The 17,146-nt window shown below is 31.6% G+C and overlaps 1 protein-coding gene across 2 annotated transcripts in view; it reads right to left on the reverse strand.

Annotated features, from left to right (window-relative positions):
- The window catches only part of LOC127727157 (ADP-ribosylation factor GTPase-activating protein 1-like), a 41,181-nt gene that overhangs the window by 15,028 nt on the left and 9,007 nt on the right, over nt 1–17,146 (reverse strand). For both annotated transcript variants that reach the window (XM_052234606.1, XM_052234607.1), the window contains exons 6-7: nt 16,824–16,932; nt 13,565–13,621 (exon numbers count right to left, since the gene is read on the reverse strand). In XM_052234606.1, the coding sequence (XP_052090566.1) occupies nt 13,565–13,621; nt 16,824–16,932 (166 nt within the window). The remainder of the gene's footprint in view (nt 1–13,564; nt 13,622–16,823; nt 16,933–17,146) is intronic.

Genomic DNA, 17,146 nt, shown 5'->3' on the forward strand with positions numbered 1-17,146 from the left:
TAAGCAATTTATATCTGTCTCCCAACAACTAGTACTGTTAACGCAGACAGTAATGAAGGTCTTACATATGTATTACAATGAATTTACTTCTACGATTAATTAAACGCATCACATTTAATCAAAAGCACCAATATATTTAGATTAATTCCAATAAATTCTGCTTTTTTCATCAAGGCCTCTATAACAATTGATTACATGTGACAATATTACCAATAATAGATTAATAAACTAGAGGCTCATAGTGGAATGAAACATCTATCTAAGCAGATTATTATTTATAGAAACAGGGGACTAAAGTAATCATAAATCATATAAAGAAGGGCAAAACATTGACCAAAATTAAACCCCCCAAAAAAAGAGACATCTATCCATAAATTATTAAAGAATAATGCAATAAAAAATAAGAAAACTGACATTTCAGCAAAATCACAGATTGCACATTTTTTAAGTGTCAGGCACATCCACAAATAATTAATATTGTTTTGAAATGGAGGCAAACAGATATTTTGAAAATGGGGGTCAACAGAAATTTAGAAAATGGTACCAACAGATAATTTGTGACATATTTTTCCTACAAATCAAATTTTGTTGTAATACAAGTTCTTTGAATGTGTATGTATTTAGCCATGTGTGTTTCTGAATGAGTAACTGGTTCATCAGATGCTTTTTCGATATTTGTAGTATTAGTGAGAACATAAAAAAACAAACATTTTAGATGACAAAAGGTGTTATCTGTACAGAACCATGGAAACAGTATATGCAAAAGGGATTAAAGTTAGCAGAATTTAGTTATTTATCATGATCAATTTTGATGGTTTATATCTTTTTCAAATGCATCACTTTATAAAGGATATTTATAGTTTCTTCAATACAAGTGTACCACTACCTTATCAAAATAGATTATCCTTCTGAAATTATATTGACATAAATCTTGCCTTCAGCGGAATCCATGTAAGATGTCTTGACTTGTAACTTCTGGGTGAAAATGCTTAACCAGCAGATCAGGGGAGCAGATTTTTCCATGTTCAAATTCCTTAAAGATGAGGGCTTGGAAGAATCATTTCATGGATAATATAAATCAAATGATAAAATTTAAACTGAACTCACCAATGCTATAACTTCCTAGTATTCATTTGTCTGTCAGATGTATCTTTATTTGTTCATTGAAGATTTAAATTTTTAAATAGCTTAAAATTTATTCAAACCATCCCTGATTTTAAAGATACACCTTCTTAAAGTAACATTAACAATATAGTTTCAATTTATTTTATATAGATGTGAAAATACAAAATAACATGAAAAACCTTTAATACATAAATCAAAGCTTGCAACTTTGCAGTAATCCTATTCACAGTTTGTTCACAATGTTTATAGTACAATCTCTTTATTAAGTTATTTACTAGTCTAGGTATTATCAAGGTAGACTTTTAAATCCTGTTGAAACAAATTAATCTTCATTATTTTGTGCAATATATACTTATAACAGAAATGAACCAAACTAACTTGCTGGTGCTTCTCAATCAATCTTTCCTAAAACAGGCAAATTAGGAGTTCAAGCTCTTTGAATTGATGTAATAAACAGAAACATTACCACTGTAACAATTCTATCAACTTAAACCTGGTTTAAGACAAAGCAAATCCTTTTATTCTGCCATCAACTGTTAATCAGACATGTCTATTCCTGCATTTAAAATATTAGGATGAATGCTTGTGAAATTTAAGGTACCGGTAGTATGGGGTATAAACAAAAAAATGACAAAATTTTTCATACTTTGCCAGAATGTAGTTTATATTGTACTATTGACGTTGACACATAGATATGTCTCGCCTGTATGTAATTTTGTTATTAAAAATGGCTAAACTTAAACATGTATAAAACTATGCAAAGCATCCAAATTCAATGAACCATGACTCAAGGTTGAGGGCCAAATAATGTTCATGAAATGATATATTATGATGCATTATAAAACTGCATACAAAATATCATTGACTTATCATAAGCAAGATAAGGAATTCCGCTTAAACTGACCTAATCACCAACTTCTGAAAAACAGAAAGGGGTTCCGCTTAAACTGACCTAATCACCAACTTCTGAAAAACAGAAAGGGGTTCCGCTTAAACTGACCTAATCACCAACTTCAGAAAAACAGAAAGGGGTTCCGCTTAAACTGACCTAATCACCAACTTCTGAAAAACAGAAAGGGGTTCCGCTTAAACTGACCTAATCACCAACTTCTGAAAAACAGAAAGGGGTTCCGCTTAAACTGACCTAATCACCAACTTCTGAAAAACAGAAAGGGGTTCCGCTTAAACTGACCTAATCACCAACTTCTGAAAAACAGAAAGAAGTGTTGAATATGTCCAAATCATCAGAGACTTCTCTGATTGTTGTTGTATAAAAACAGTCAATTTTATCTTAGTTTAACCATTTATTTTGAAAATCCCAAGCTTGTTAATTTTTTATAGGTCAGGACTAAAGTCAAACAAATAAATATGAATAAGAATAATCAGTAAAAAGCAAAAAGCCATTGCACATATATGTATAAATGATAGTGACAGGAGATATGTTAAAATATCAATGAAATATGTATGAGGGATGTTCCCCTAGGATATATGGGTTAATATCAATTAAAATTACATTAGAAGAATTCTAAATGCTTTTATAAGGTCAACATCAAGATTCAAGAAAAGGTTCTTTTGAAGGCATTACATTTTTGATACATACCCTACTACAAATATATATTAAGCTGCTAGAATGTCATATCATGTCTTCAGTTGTTTCTGTCAATTGGTTGCTGTCCCAAAGACTTATACCCCCCATTCCTTTTTTCATATTGAAAAGCAATGAAAACTGTAGTAAATATATGTAAAATTATGTATATTCTCATTGGTACTGTTATTTCTATGAACTAAGTATTTGATGTCATATTCCACATCATGCTTATATATTTTCCATGCAGCTGGTTGCATGGTTTCAGAGTTGCATGCATTTTATCAACATTCTGTTCAAATGATACATTTCTTTTTGAACATGTGAATTGTTAGAATTTTCACATTTACATTATATAATAAAATATTTTTATCAATTGGAGAAAAAAAATCTTATATAGTGCTCATGTCAAGAATACAGCAAGCAAAGCTTGTGTAACATACAACATATTGTTAAATAAATGCTCACAATAAACACTTTCAACATACCAAAATTATAGCATTTTCCTTTAAAATATAGATCTAAATAAAATGTAATTTCATACCTTACAATGCAAGTCAAAAAAACATTTAACACCATATAATATAATAATAACCTGTGGCCCTCCTATTGGTTGATAATGATGTTTCATCGAAGACAATATATAGATTTATCCACTACATCAGTAAAAATCTAGAGAAGTGCTGATGATTCAATTGAATTACTATATTCTCCCCAGACACAATCTAACCTCGCATTGTAACATCTGCTACAAACAAAACTGTGTGAGAGTATGACTAATGTCTTTATTAGATCACAAAATCAATACTAGTAGCTAAAGGATTTTATCTCAAGATAACACCAGAATCCAGTCAAACTATTAGATTCCTCTTTTAATGACACAACATTTTTGTAAGAAAGCAGTAAATAATTTCAAAATTAAACTGTTTAACCTTTCCCTTGACTGCTTATTAATTTTAACGGTAGCTAAGTTGGGATGGAAAATCTAAGTAACCAGGAATGATGGTCTGATGGTCAAAAACTGTACCTTTATACAGCATAAAAAAACAGAAATTCATAGAAATTGGACATTTTTTGGTGAGGAAAATATGGGTGGTTATAAAAAACACCATTTGTCACTATTTTTTTTAAATGGAGCATTCCTTAAATTACTTAAATATGTGTTTGTTACATTACAAATCAGAATTTATATGTAAAAATTGTTTAATTTGAAGGAAAAGAACTTTACTTACCCTAAACCTAAAAAATGTTGGTTTTTTTAATCAGCTAAAAAACAATTCAGTTATTGATTTTTTTTCTTTATTTTTTAAATATCAAGTCCAACAACTCTGAATGTGGAAATTATCAAAAATCAAAGGTACTTTCCTTTTGATTGTGAAGATTTAAATATTAAATGACATTTCGTTGAAACAAATGTAAGTACGTAAAGGATTTTAAAAAAGCTTTTAAAAAAAAACAAGTGCCATTACCCAAGAAGAACTATAGTGAAATCAACAAAAATATTAAGTACTTTTACATTCATCAATCTTAAAAACATGTAGATGTTTAATTTATCAAATTATGAACAATGACATAGAAATATGCTGATGGTTATGTAACGTTTAGTTCTCAATAGATGTCAGAAGTCAAGAAAGTCCAGCTTTGTTTCTAATTGACACTGAATTTTGAATATCACACTTAGTCATTAGAGGTATATGCTTCTTGTAATTTTATGTTATGAGCTGCTGACTTTTATTCAATATCTCCATATTCATTATTATCAAAAAGTGTTATTCTATATATCAAGAAAATAGAAATACAGAAAAATGTCTGAAACTTAAGGTACATTGTGAAAAATAAATTCCCATTAATACTGGCAACATACTGGGGTAAATGAAAAATCAAATAAGTTTTAAAAAATGATTTTTACCAGTAAGGAAAATGTTACTGTCACATGAGTGTAAAAAAATTTGAGGTACACAATTTCCAAAATCTTTCAATTGTTGTGAAATGGAGTAAAAAGTAGTATAATATAAGGCTTGACTCCTCCCCTCTCCCCTTGTTCATATGTAACCATCTCTTTCTAATAGCTCCTAGAACCAGCAGTGATTCAACTAAGCAAACCAACATAGGCTTCTGTGAATTACCCCTTCAGTGAAAAAATCATAAAGACCACTTCAACAATTGTTTTATTATAAATACCGTACTGTATAAATTTAACAATTTTTGGTGGGATCAAGCCAAGATTGAATAGAGGGACCATTTCTTAAATGAGGACTATTTCAAATTAATCAAACAACCATAAAGGACAGTGTTGAAAATCTGAAATGTTTATGCTGTGGATTTTTAGTAGAAAGTGACAATCATCGCATACTGTATACACAAGCAAGGGTCACATAAGTATAGAAAAATGGTCACAAAGACTTCTCCAGACAAGTATGAAGGGTTTCTTTCTGTTTGATAGTTTTATACATAATCATATTGAATAGGAATGAAACATATATTTAATTCATTATCCATTATTTAAACAGCGCCTTGCGCATTTCACTTTTTTAAGTTGTCTTGATCGACCTCCTGTGTCCTCAGAGCCTAACAACTGATTGACTGTTTAGTAATATTATTTTCTATATTGTGGCTGAAATATTTGATACTGGACATAAGAAAACAACTGCAAGTTACTTAAGGGATATACAATGTTCTGGACCATATGAGTATTTGGACCATACGCATATAGACTTATATGGTCCGACCATACGCGTATGGTCCGGGTAATTAATATGATGTACGTTAAAAATTGACTGTTATTGTATGGCCCTTCAAGGTGTCACAAATTAAGAGATTTAATTTAAATTTTGACTCATTTAATCATATATTAATTTATTTTTACATGATTAATGAAATAAAGTGAATTTTAGTTAAAATTATAATAAAAGCATTTTTACATGGTCTTCGTCGATTTTACCTTACCAATCACAATATGTCGACTTTGAAATACAACTTTATGAAATATCTAAATGAACCAAAAAGTCATTTATTTTACTTACAAACACTTGGGGCATTGAACCCTCCTTTTTATTTTTTATTTTGTTTCGGTGTTTAAATTCTTTTTAGTAATTTTGAATTTCTTAATTTTTTTTTAGCTATTTAATGTGTTCCTGATGCTATTTATTCGATCTTACAATAACAGTATAGATGATACATGCTGTCCCCCTAATCCAATGTGAAAAATATGAAAAAAGTTGAATTTGAAAGAAAAAGAAACCTAATCTAGCTTAATAGGTTTCTGAATAAATGTAGTCAAAGAACTTGAAATTGGTTATATGAATTGAATTTATATTCAATTAAAAGAATTCTTGCTGTTGTGCAATACACTGTGCTGTTGCGCAATACTTAGTAAATCTGTTGTCAGACTATAAACAAACAAGCATTCTGAGAGTATTGCATGGCAATACATAGTCCCCTACCGGGTAAAAATTCATTATACTGGAACAAAATGCTAACTTGTTCTATAACTTGTCAAGGTGTAAACAAAAAGAAAATATCAAGTCAATATCTTCAAGCATGACTAAAAACAGTGTGGAAAACTGAATATATGAGTGAATTTTTTCAAGTCCAAGGACCATAACTCTGCACAAAATTATCAGACCGAAACAAAAATTTGAACTTGATCTGTAACTTGTCATGATAAAACTATTTACCAATTGTCAATCAATATCTTCAAGCATGATGAAAAAAAGTGTGGAAAACCTATAACACTCTAACATTAGATATGATGTAATACAATGTATATCTATTTTCAAATTACAATCAAATATAATTGATAGTTCCAAATATTTTTCTTTCATTTGTCACAAACTAATAGAGATTTGTAACTTACCTATAAAATGTCAACAACTTTTATCTACACAATGTTATGTAATGTAATGAAATATATACCTTAATAAAAATAGATTATTATCTAATTAAAGGATTTCACTTAATAAAAAAATATATATATATATATATATGTAGCATTCAGAAAATTAGTTTATATAAAATAACATATAAACCTGCCACAAAATTTCTCAAACAATTTACCAAAGAATGTCTTTTAAAAAATGAGTTATCTCCCTTTGTACAGATTATATGGTTTAACATTGCACTCTATCATTAGTTATGGAGTTTTTTCATGGACCATAACTCTGGACTAAATCATCAGACCGGAACAAAATTCGAACTTGATCTATAACTTGTCATGATAAAACTATATACCAAGTATCAAATCAATATCTTTAAGAACGAAGAAAAAAAGTGTGGAAAGCTGAGTTGTCGGACTGACGGACAGAGTGCAAACCTAAAGTCCCCTTCGACTTCGTCGGTAGGGGACTAATAAAATCTTATAACTCGGAAACGTAAAATTGAAAATTTAAAAAAATCAAAAAGGGAGCTTACAAAGATAGATATAAACAATTTAACAAATTTTCATAAAAAATGCTGAAAGTATTTTTGAGTTATTGTCCGAAAACTGGAAAATCCCCAATTTTGTAATGAATAAAACCCCATGAATCGGAAACGTATAGTCTAAAATTTATAAAAATCAAAAGGAAGCTCATGTCGATAGAAATAAACAATTCACCAAAGTTTCTTGCAAATTGGTGAAAATGTTTTTGAGTTCTTGTCCAAAAACTGGAAAATCCCCCCTTTTTTAATGAATGAAACCCCAAAACTCGGAAACGGTAAATCTGAAATTTATAAAAAAAACGAAAGGGAGCTCAGGTCAATAGATATAAACAATTCACAAAAGTTTCATGCAAATTGGTGAAATTGTTTTTGAGTTATTGTCCGAAAACTGGAAAATCCCCCTTTTTTAATGAATAAAACCCCAAAACTCGGAAACGGTACATCTGAAATTTATAAAAAACGAAAGGGAGCTCACGTCAGTAGATATAAACAATTCACCAAAGTTTCATGCATATTGGTTAAAGCGTTTTTGAATTAATGTCCGACATGTTGACGACGGATGGACGGACAGACAGACAGTCAAAAGATACCATAATACGTCCCGTAAACAGGCATATAAAAATGACAAGGATTTTATAACTTTTTTAATAGAAAAACTGGAGTGCACACACTGAAATGTCTCACCTGTTTTACTTATCATTGAATTTATGTTGAAAGTCTGTAACATGAAGGTTTTACTACAAGTATCACATAAACTAACTATTATCAATGTTCTATGATAATGGGATCAAGGTCAGATGAACCAGGCCAGACATGCATGTACACCTTACAATCATTCCATACACTAAATATAATTGACCTGTTGCTTATTGTATCTACTAAACTGACAAAATTAAGAAAACTTATCATTGACCAATGAACTGTGAAAATGAGGTCAAGGTCAGATAATACATGCCAGACAGATATGTACACCTTACAATTGTTCCCTACACCAAACATAGCTGACCTATTGCTAAGAGTATTTGGAAAACTGACCAAAACACAAAAATTTACATTGACCAATGAACCAGGAAAATGAGGACAAGGTCAGATGATACCGGCCAGACCGACATGTACATCTTACATTCATTCCATACACCAAATGTAGTTGACCTATTGCTTATAGTACATGAAAAACAGACCAAAACATTAACATTGACCAATGGACCATGAAAATGAGGTCAAAGTCAGATGAAACCTGCCAGACTGACATGTAACCTTAACAATCATTCCATACACCAGTTAGTTGATCTACTGCTTATAGTATCTGAGAAACAGACCTAATCGAGTAACTTTGACCTTGATCACTGATTTGTGAATTGAGGTCGAGGTCAGGTGAACCCTGTCTGACGGACATGTAGGCGTTGCAAGGAACCATATACCAAATATAGTTATTCTCCTACTCATAAAAAGTGAGAAATACACGACAAAAAAAACTGAATTTTTTTCAAGCAGTCGCTGAACCATGAAAATGAGGTCAAGGACAATGGACATATGACAGACTGAAACTTCATAACATAAGGTATCTGCATACAAGGTATGTAGCTTCCAGGTCTTCTACCTTCTGAAATATAAAGCTTGATACAAACAGTTAACGCTGCAGCCTCAACCGGATAGTATATACCGGTACCTATGTCTCGCATACTGGCAGGCGACACAACAAAGGATTTAGAGCATCCATCCATGACACAAATTCAGTACATGCACAGCAAAAAAAACAACACAAAAACCAAAGGAACATTTAAACCATATGTAACAAGTGTGCACATGCTGAAATGTCTTGCCTGTTTTACTGACCATTAATTCTATGTTGAAAGTCTTAAAGATAAATGTTTTACTGCATGTATCACATAAACTTAACATTTCTAAAGATCCATAACAAAATGACGTCAAGGTCAGATAAATCCTGTCAGACAGACATGTTCATCTTACAATTATTCCATACACCAAATAAAGTTGACCTATTGCTTAAGTTAATTGAAAAACAGACCAAAACACAAAAGCTTAACATTGACCAATGAACCATGAAAATGAGGTCAAGGTCAGATGATACCTGCGAGTCTGACATGTACCTCTTACAATCATTTCATACATCACATATAGTTGACCTACTGCTTATAGTATCTGAGAAACAGACTTAATCGCATAACTTTAACCTTGATCACTGATCCATATTATAAGGTCAAGGTCAGGTGAACCCTATCTGACCTACCTGTAGACGTTGCAAGGAACCCATATACTTAATATAGTCATCCTATTACTCATAATAAGTGAGAAATTCACATGACAAAAAACTATAATATTTTTTCAAGCAGTCGCTGAACCTTAAAAAAAAGGTCAAGGACAATGGACATTGACAGATGGAAACTTCGTAACATCAGGTATCTGTATACAAGGTATGAAGCATTTAGATCTTCTTCCTTCTGAAATATAAAGCTTAATACAAATAGTTTACAGCACCGCTGCCAATGGATAGTAATCCTTATATCTTGCATACTGCAACTTTTGTCGCAGGCGAGAGACGCGAGACAATAAATTATGAAAAGAAAATTAGGGGTTAGTGGGCAAAATATTTTATGGCACAACATGGATAGAACCAGAGGATACCGAATATCTGACAAAATTTAAATAATAAGAGCAGCAAACATCCTTAAGAGGGCAGATAGTACGAATGAGGTTGAACAGTTCATAAGTTTTTGCACGGAAGCAACATATTTTCATAAAGTGTAATTTTCCAATCTACCAAGGACCATAACCGCTGAAAAATTAAAGTGAAAATTGCCAATATCAAACTTGACCTCCATTTTGTCTTCAGTAACAACATATCAAAATTTAAAAAATATTGGTTAAACGGTTCATAAGTTATTGCACAGACACTAAAAAATAATAAAAGAACAGAGTTCCAATGTTCCCCGCATTCCAAATATTTTATCTGTTCTGTCCAAAGGGCAATAACTTAAAAAAACATTTTTTTTTGTTCTTTAAAAATTTTTTAAATTATCTTACTAGTGAGTTGAAGACTTGAGAGTAATTTCCTATATTTTTAATATTTCAAAGGGAAACTCATTTAAATTGTTTTATCGGCACTTATTTTCAAAATTGTCGAAGACATTGCTGTTATATACCTTTGATATGAATTTGATAAAAATGTCAAAAATTGTTCATGTGAGAACACTAACAATGCAAATTTCCATATAATTTATATTTCTAAGGGCCATAACTCTTTTAAAAATAGTTGATCGGCACTGATTTTTGAACTCATCGGAGACATTGATGATATAAACGTACAATTGTTAAGAACCCTAACCCTAACCCTAACCCTAACCCTTAAAAATCTGGCAAGAATTGTACACATGAGAGTGCTAACAATTCAATTTTCCATATAATTATTGTTTCCAAGGGGCATAACTCTTGAAAAATAGTGGATCAGCACTGATCTTCGAACTTGTTTGTGACATTGCTGATATAAACCTACAATATAAGTTTCATAAAAATTTGGCAAGAATTGTACCCATAGAGTGCTAACGATGCAACTTTCCAAATAATTAATGTTTCCAAGGGGCATAACTCTTTTAAAAATAGTTGATTGGCACTCATTTTCGAACTCATTCGAAATATTGCTGATATGAATCTACGATATAATTTTTATAAAAATCTGGCAAGAATTGTACCTGTGAGAGCGCTAACAAAACTGGATGGATGGATGGACGGACAGACGCCCAGTATTTCTTTGTCCCCCGCAAACTGTTGCGCAGGGGACAATAACAGAAAAATCCTTGATATAGTCTCATGACGGATTGATGTAAATGTTAACTAAAGGGACAAGATAGATTAAAATATTTTTGGCCCTATAAATATATAAATAAATGCCTGAAATTGAAATATGATGATCAAACAAGATAATTGGCTCTCTCTTGAGTTAGTTGATAAAAAAAGTACTCAATATTTTGGTACTTTTCATCTGGCCTGGGTAGAAAGCCATGAAAGTGAAACTTAGATGTTTTGTTCCCAGTGGCAACAATTGTTTAGGTTTGTGATTTGGTTACACAGACGAGACATATCTCTGAATCAACAATCAATTTTGTTTAATATCACTTTATTTTGTGCCTATTAAACCAATCTTATGCTGCATATCTTTTCTATTTAATTTTATGGTTGAATTATACATAATTGTTTGTAAATCAGAAATAATAATGATGAACTCACTATTTAATGAAATGTACTGTAAACAAAAAACAGTGTAGTGATGAATAATTATATATTTTATAGAAAAGCTAAGATAATGATGCATTTTTAACCAGTAAGAAGAATGTAAAGATTGTGCAAATAGATTCCACTAAATCAAAAGGTAACCTTACTTGCCATGGAAGTACCTGAAGCTGTACAATAAGATTTCTGAATGTCTTAAAAATGTGGTATAGCATTAGCCTGTAAGACAGTTGAGATGTAGTTTTTCAATTTAAAATTAGTTATTAAAGGTCGAAAATAATGACTCAAATAAGTTGTTTGCAAAAGATACTTAACATTCATGTCTGAACATGGGGGCAAAACTGTAGGAATTGTTGATTACATAAAGCTTGTACCGTCTTTCATAAATTTTGCTATAAAATGACTAAGTTCCCAAATCTGGAAAAATTAGAAAAAATTCCTAAAACAATTTTATAATAGCAGGTGCACAACTTCAGCATATGTGCAATCTTCCTGTGAGAAGTTTCAGGGATCTGGGTTGAAAACTGTAGGAGGAATTGATTACACAAATTAGGTTCCCACTTTTCCCAGCACACCTGCTGGCCATCACCATACTATAAGTCGGTTTTGGACTTTGTCCTTCCAGGCCAAAAATAGAGATCAAACTTAGGAGGTGTATTATATTTTTCAGTGTATTGCAATGGCAAATAATTTAAAACTATCTGGATTGCAGATAAAACTTTTACTCAGGTAATCAGGACTCAAACTATTGTGAATTTATATATCCTTGAGATATGTGATATTTACCACAGAGACACGTCTGATACTCAACACCCAGGAACTAGTAACATCTAAAGAAGATGTGAAGTTGACTCATGTGTCAGAAGACGCTACTACAATTAAACGTATTTTGAAATCTTAACACATTTTACTGAGCTTTCACAACAAGGTGTTTATTTATCACACACTGTGACATGTTTGAGTGTTTTAAATACAAAAAACACCTGTTGAAATTTACAACTTTCATATCAATAGCTATTTCAAGTAGATCTAATGCAATCAGAAATATCTAAGGATATAGTTGTGTACTGTTCTAAATTCCTTTTTGTCACAATATCTCTCATTGCACAGATTAAATCTTATTTTCTATGAAATATCTTCTTCTGGAAATGCATGATAATTAAGCAATTTTAGGTTAAATTTGACAATTCCCCACCCCCCCCCCCCCCCCCCTTTCAATATTTTCAATATTTCCAGTGTTTGTTAGGGAAATACTATTTAGTGCACATGGTAATATATAAACTTTGACTGAAATATAGAATGATTTTCAATATTTCCACTACCTTTTCATTCTTTCTTTGGAAAAATATAAAATAATACACTTCATTGTAAAAAAGGTTAATTATTTTTTATAATTTTTTTCACTAATAAAGCCTATTTCTGATCACTTAAACAATACTCTATTAATTTCTAATTTCTATTCAATACAATGCATGCCAAAAGCAATTTTAATCACTGATGTTAAAAAGGTATTACAAGAATGGTTAGACGTTGTAAATGTATGAATGTAACATGGACAAAAATAATTAATCATATGAATGTTGTAAAGCTTCTTCAAATATTCTAAATGGAATTGGTATGTTAGTATTAGTATAATGAAAAAGGTAAATTTGATTATCTCCCCTTTAACATATTGGACAAGGATTATATTCCTTTATATATAGCATAAGGTATAATTCAATAACAGTGTAAAGTTTAATCAATATCCATCTAGCCATTTACCATGACAAAGCACATAGACAGGTGGAAAGAAGACAGATGAATATGTCATTCTCAATAATCTCAAAAAACTTTGTTTGCTGGGGTATACTGGCATTAATCGGATAATAATTTTTATCCCAAAAACTGCATTTAAGAAAAGCAAATGCTATATATCAAAAACCAATGAAAAACTGTTTTGGCTTCTATTTTGCCATGAAGACTTAAGGGCACATGATCCATAAACTCAATGACAGCCATTGTTTTGTGCCTTTAAAATTGTTTTAAAATTCAAGACTAAAGTTATTTCATCTACAACTTAGTGATGATGACATTGAAACATTCAAATCATACTATGACTGCGTTTCTTAATAGGATATACAGGTTTGACTGCAGGTGATTGGCAAGCTCTTGAGAATTTATCATTTTATGTATTTGAAATTTACCAACCTTTTCTGAAGCTACTGATGCAAACTTGGTAGCGCCCAATGCAAATGTTGACCATCCCTGAAATATTAAAATATCGATGCCACATGTGTTCTGATGATTGTTATTTTTTTGTTCAGTTTATCCAGACATTCTTCTACATATTCTCTAGCAGTCAGAATTTAACTGTCTTATATGTAACTGTCTTATCTGTTATACAATGAATAAACAACTATTTTGATGTGAGAAGAAAATTTTGACCAATATCATAAAGTATACTGCCCACTGTTTTACATTTAGGGTAAGTTTCCTTCAATTTTGCATAATTATCATGAGGATCCAACCAATGTTGTTTAAAAATTGAGGATTCTGCTGACATGGCTGAGGGAAGAACAAAAATTTGAGAACACAAATTTACAGATCTAACATTGTTGGGCTAAATTTGAGACAAATTATATATATATTATGGTGTTAGCCCTGTATAACTATGGGTTATCCAATGGAGAATGTCTTTCGTAAAGTTGTCACATGTTTAGACGTATTTATATATATATATGTAGTGTGTCTGCCTATAAAGTGCCTAGAAAAAGTAGATCAGATCTACTCTAACATTAATAGGCTGATTTTCTAGGTACTTTATATATACAGATTTTCAAAATTTATTGACAGTGATGAAGGCTATTTGTTAAGCCGAAATATTTGTCAACATGATTTTATAACATCATCTTCGTATATTATCATCTTCTATTAGTACCGTGGTGCAAATCTTTATACTTATATAATTTTTTCCTTATCTGGGCAGTATCGTCTATTCTAGACGATCCGGTACATATTAAATTTGCTGGTTGGTCCTTTTTATAGACTTCTATATATATATATGCATTTGACTAGCAGGTCGAACAACGGATGTTCTTAAACCCTGCTGACTGCCATTGGCGATTGCCAAATAAACGGATCACCAGATGTAACAAAATGGATCTTAACTATTAATTCAATACCATACAGAAAACAATAAACTTGCGGAAAAGATGGTATACCGCGAACAAAAGGTGCAAAAATTAGTACACCATAATCCGGATTTTGACAATTAATGTCTCTTCAATGATGTTAGGAATCGAAATGGTATTTGGAAGGCCATATAATTTACCTCAATTTAGGATAGACTCTTGAATTTAGAAGAGTCGAAAATAGGATGAACAGATCATATAAACCCGAAGGCAAATATAACACAAGCCCAAACGAAAAAATATAAACAAGTCTAAATTAAAAACAACGTTCAACCTATGATTGCGTTGGATAAAAACTGCAATTTTTATACGTGTGCATGCAAAACAAATTTTTTGGTAGAGGGGTCTAAACAGCACATTCATCATTTTCCAAAAGACCAAAAAAAGTGTATAATATATATATATGTAGGACTTAGAACCGCGATGGTACTCCGAACCGCAATGGTTAACACGCTGAAGTGCGATGGTGACATTGTGACGTTAAATGGTTGATAGCTACACTGAAGTGCGATGGTGGTTACGCTGAAGTGCGATGGTCTTCCTGTGACATTGAGTAAAAAGCAAAATGTACATGGGATGCATGAAATAACATCATTAAGATTTGACCAAAGTAGCTGCTAGCTCGCATTTGAAAGATCATTTAATTTCTGTTCAGGTCAAACCAAAGATTTTTTAAAATCTAATTTTACAGTTGCCAATTCTCCGATTAGCACGTAGCAGTATGGAGTCAGAAAATAGATTGGATCGTTCAAATAAGCATAATGGGTTAAACGGGTTTGAGTGGAAGAAAATGTCTTTTTAAGGGGTGTTCATGGGCGATAAAAAAAGGTCCAGCGTATGTGTCTATATATAGTACTGAGCAGGGTCCAACAATCATTCATCCATTTATTTGATGACGGAACAGTGTCAAAGAAGTAAGAAATAGCCAATTATATATATTCATGCTTGATTTATAGCATGACGTGTCACGTACTTCACCAAAAACTTTAGAATTAGCTGCATCTCGCTGAGGTGGAGAAATTTGGAAGTACAAGTAGGGACCAGTCAGGTTTATTTCGGTCACACTTATTGTAGAAGATTAACACTGTAACCACAATAAAATTATGCTAGAGTGCCGGTGTTCTTACAAAGCAGGATTTATCTCAGGAATAAAACAACATTATATCAACTTGATATAGCAAAAACATAGGTAATAATTAATTCTATCATTAAATTGTCTATACAAAATCATGTGACGCATACTTGAAGTCAAAATTTATATCTAAATCAATATATTTTATATATTGTGCAAAAAGATTGTGGCATACTTCTGAACACTGGTTAGCACATTTGCTGACCAAGTTCATCTTTCAGCTGCTTTGCTCCCCACGATTTGCTGCCTGAAATGATTTAACATAGTTTTGTAACCTCAACCTGTACTGCTCAAAACTGTTCGGGACTTGAATCGTTCATTACATTTTATTTTTTTCATTCCTTTCTTTCATTGCCTGCGAATCCATGTTGTATTTTTAAAAGTAACATTGTATTTGAAAACGTCACAATATTCAAGCGGCATGCAAAACCATCGCACTTCAGCGAAAGGACCATCGCACTTCGGCGTGGACCATCGCACTTCAGCGTGGACCATCGCATCTCAGCGTCCCCGTCGCACCTCCAAGTCCTACACATATATATAATTATAAACAAGTACTCCATTCTGGATCTTTGTTTATTTCAAACATTGTCTTTTTAAGTGAGTGTCACAATAACTGAAATGCTCCAATGACAATCCAACAGCATACTATATCTATTACCTATTCACAATGGGGGTACGGTTAATCATATAGTACATACAGTAGAGATACAAGGATGCAACTGAATACTTTTAGAAGTAATTATCTTTCTGACTATAGAATTGTCAGCCTTCTTTGTTGGAATAATAGGGTAAAACAATATATTAAAATAATTTACACGTCTTATTAACTATTTCACCAACTGATTGTTAGTGTTACTAACTACTTAACTAGTGCTCGACTCTTATGTACTATTATTTGTAACAGCTGCCATTTTCATTGCACCAGCGGAAGACTTAAAGATTTTAATACACAAAAAAATGATGATAATATCTAACAGCTACCTTGTCATTCAGTCGAATGATCAGCCAGTGTCTAAATAGCTAACATCTACTGTGTGTAAATCTTACTCTGTTATTCCATTTCAATATGCTAAGAGTGAATAAGCGTTTTCACGCATAATTATCTTGCTTCAATAAAATATTTAAATATAAGTAAGCTTACTGAGCTCAAAGATGATAAAGTGTTGTCGAAGAAATCGTCTTCTTTTTTATCAGACATAGGTGTACTTCCAAATCCTACATATTTTCCTCCTTGGCTAGGAGGAAGATTTCTACAAAATAACAGAAAAATGTGATAGTTATAAAAATTCTAAAGGCATTTATCCATTCAACATTTTCTGAAGATGTTATGTTCCTATGTGTTGAACAGAATTGTGCATACTTAATATAATAAAAATATAGTAAGAAATAAGTTTTCTCACAGCAGCCAAAAAAATCATCATCCTAAATTTAATGATAAACTGTGGACACAGAGATATGTCTCAC

The sequence above is a fragment of the Mytilus californianus genome, unplaced genomic scaffold, assembly GCF_021869535.1.
Source record: "Mytilus californianus isolate M0D057914Y unplaced genomic scaffold, xbMytCali1.0.p SCAF_19, whole genome shotgun sequence".
In the NCBI taxonomy this organism is placed as follows: domain Eukaryota; kingdom Metazoa; phylum Mollusca; class Bivalvia; order Mytilida; family Mytilidae; genus Mytilus; species Mytilus californianus.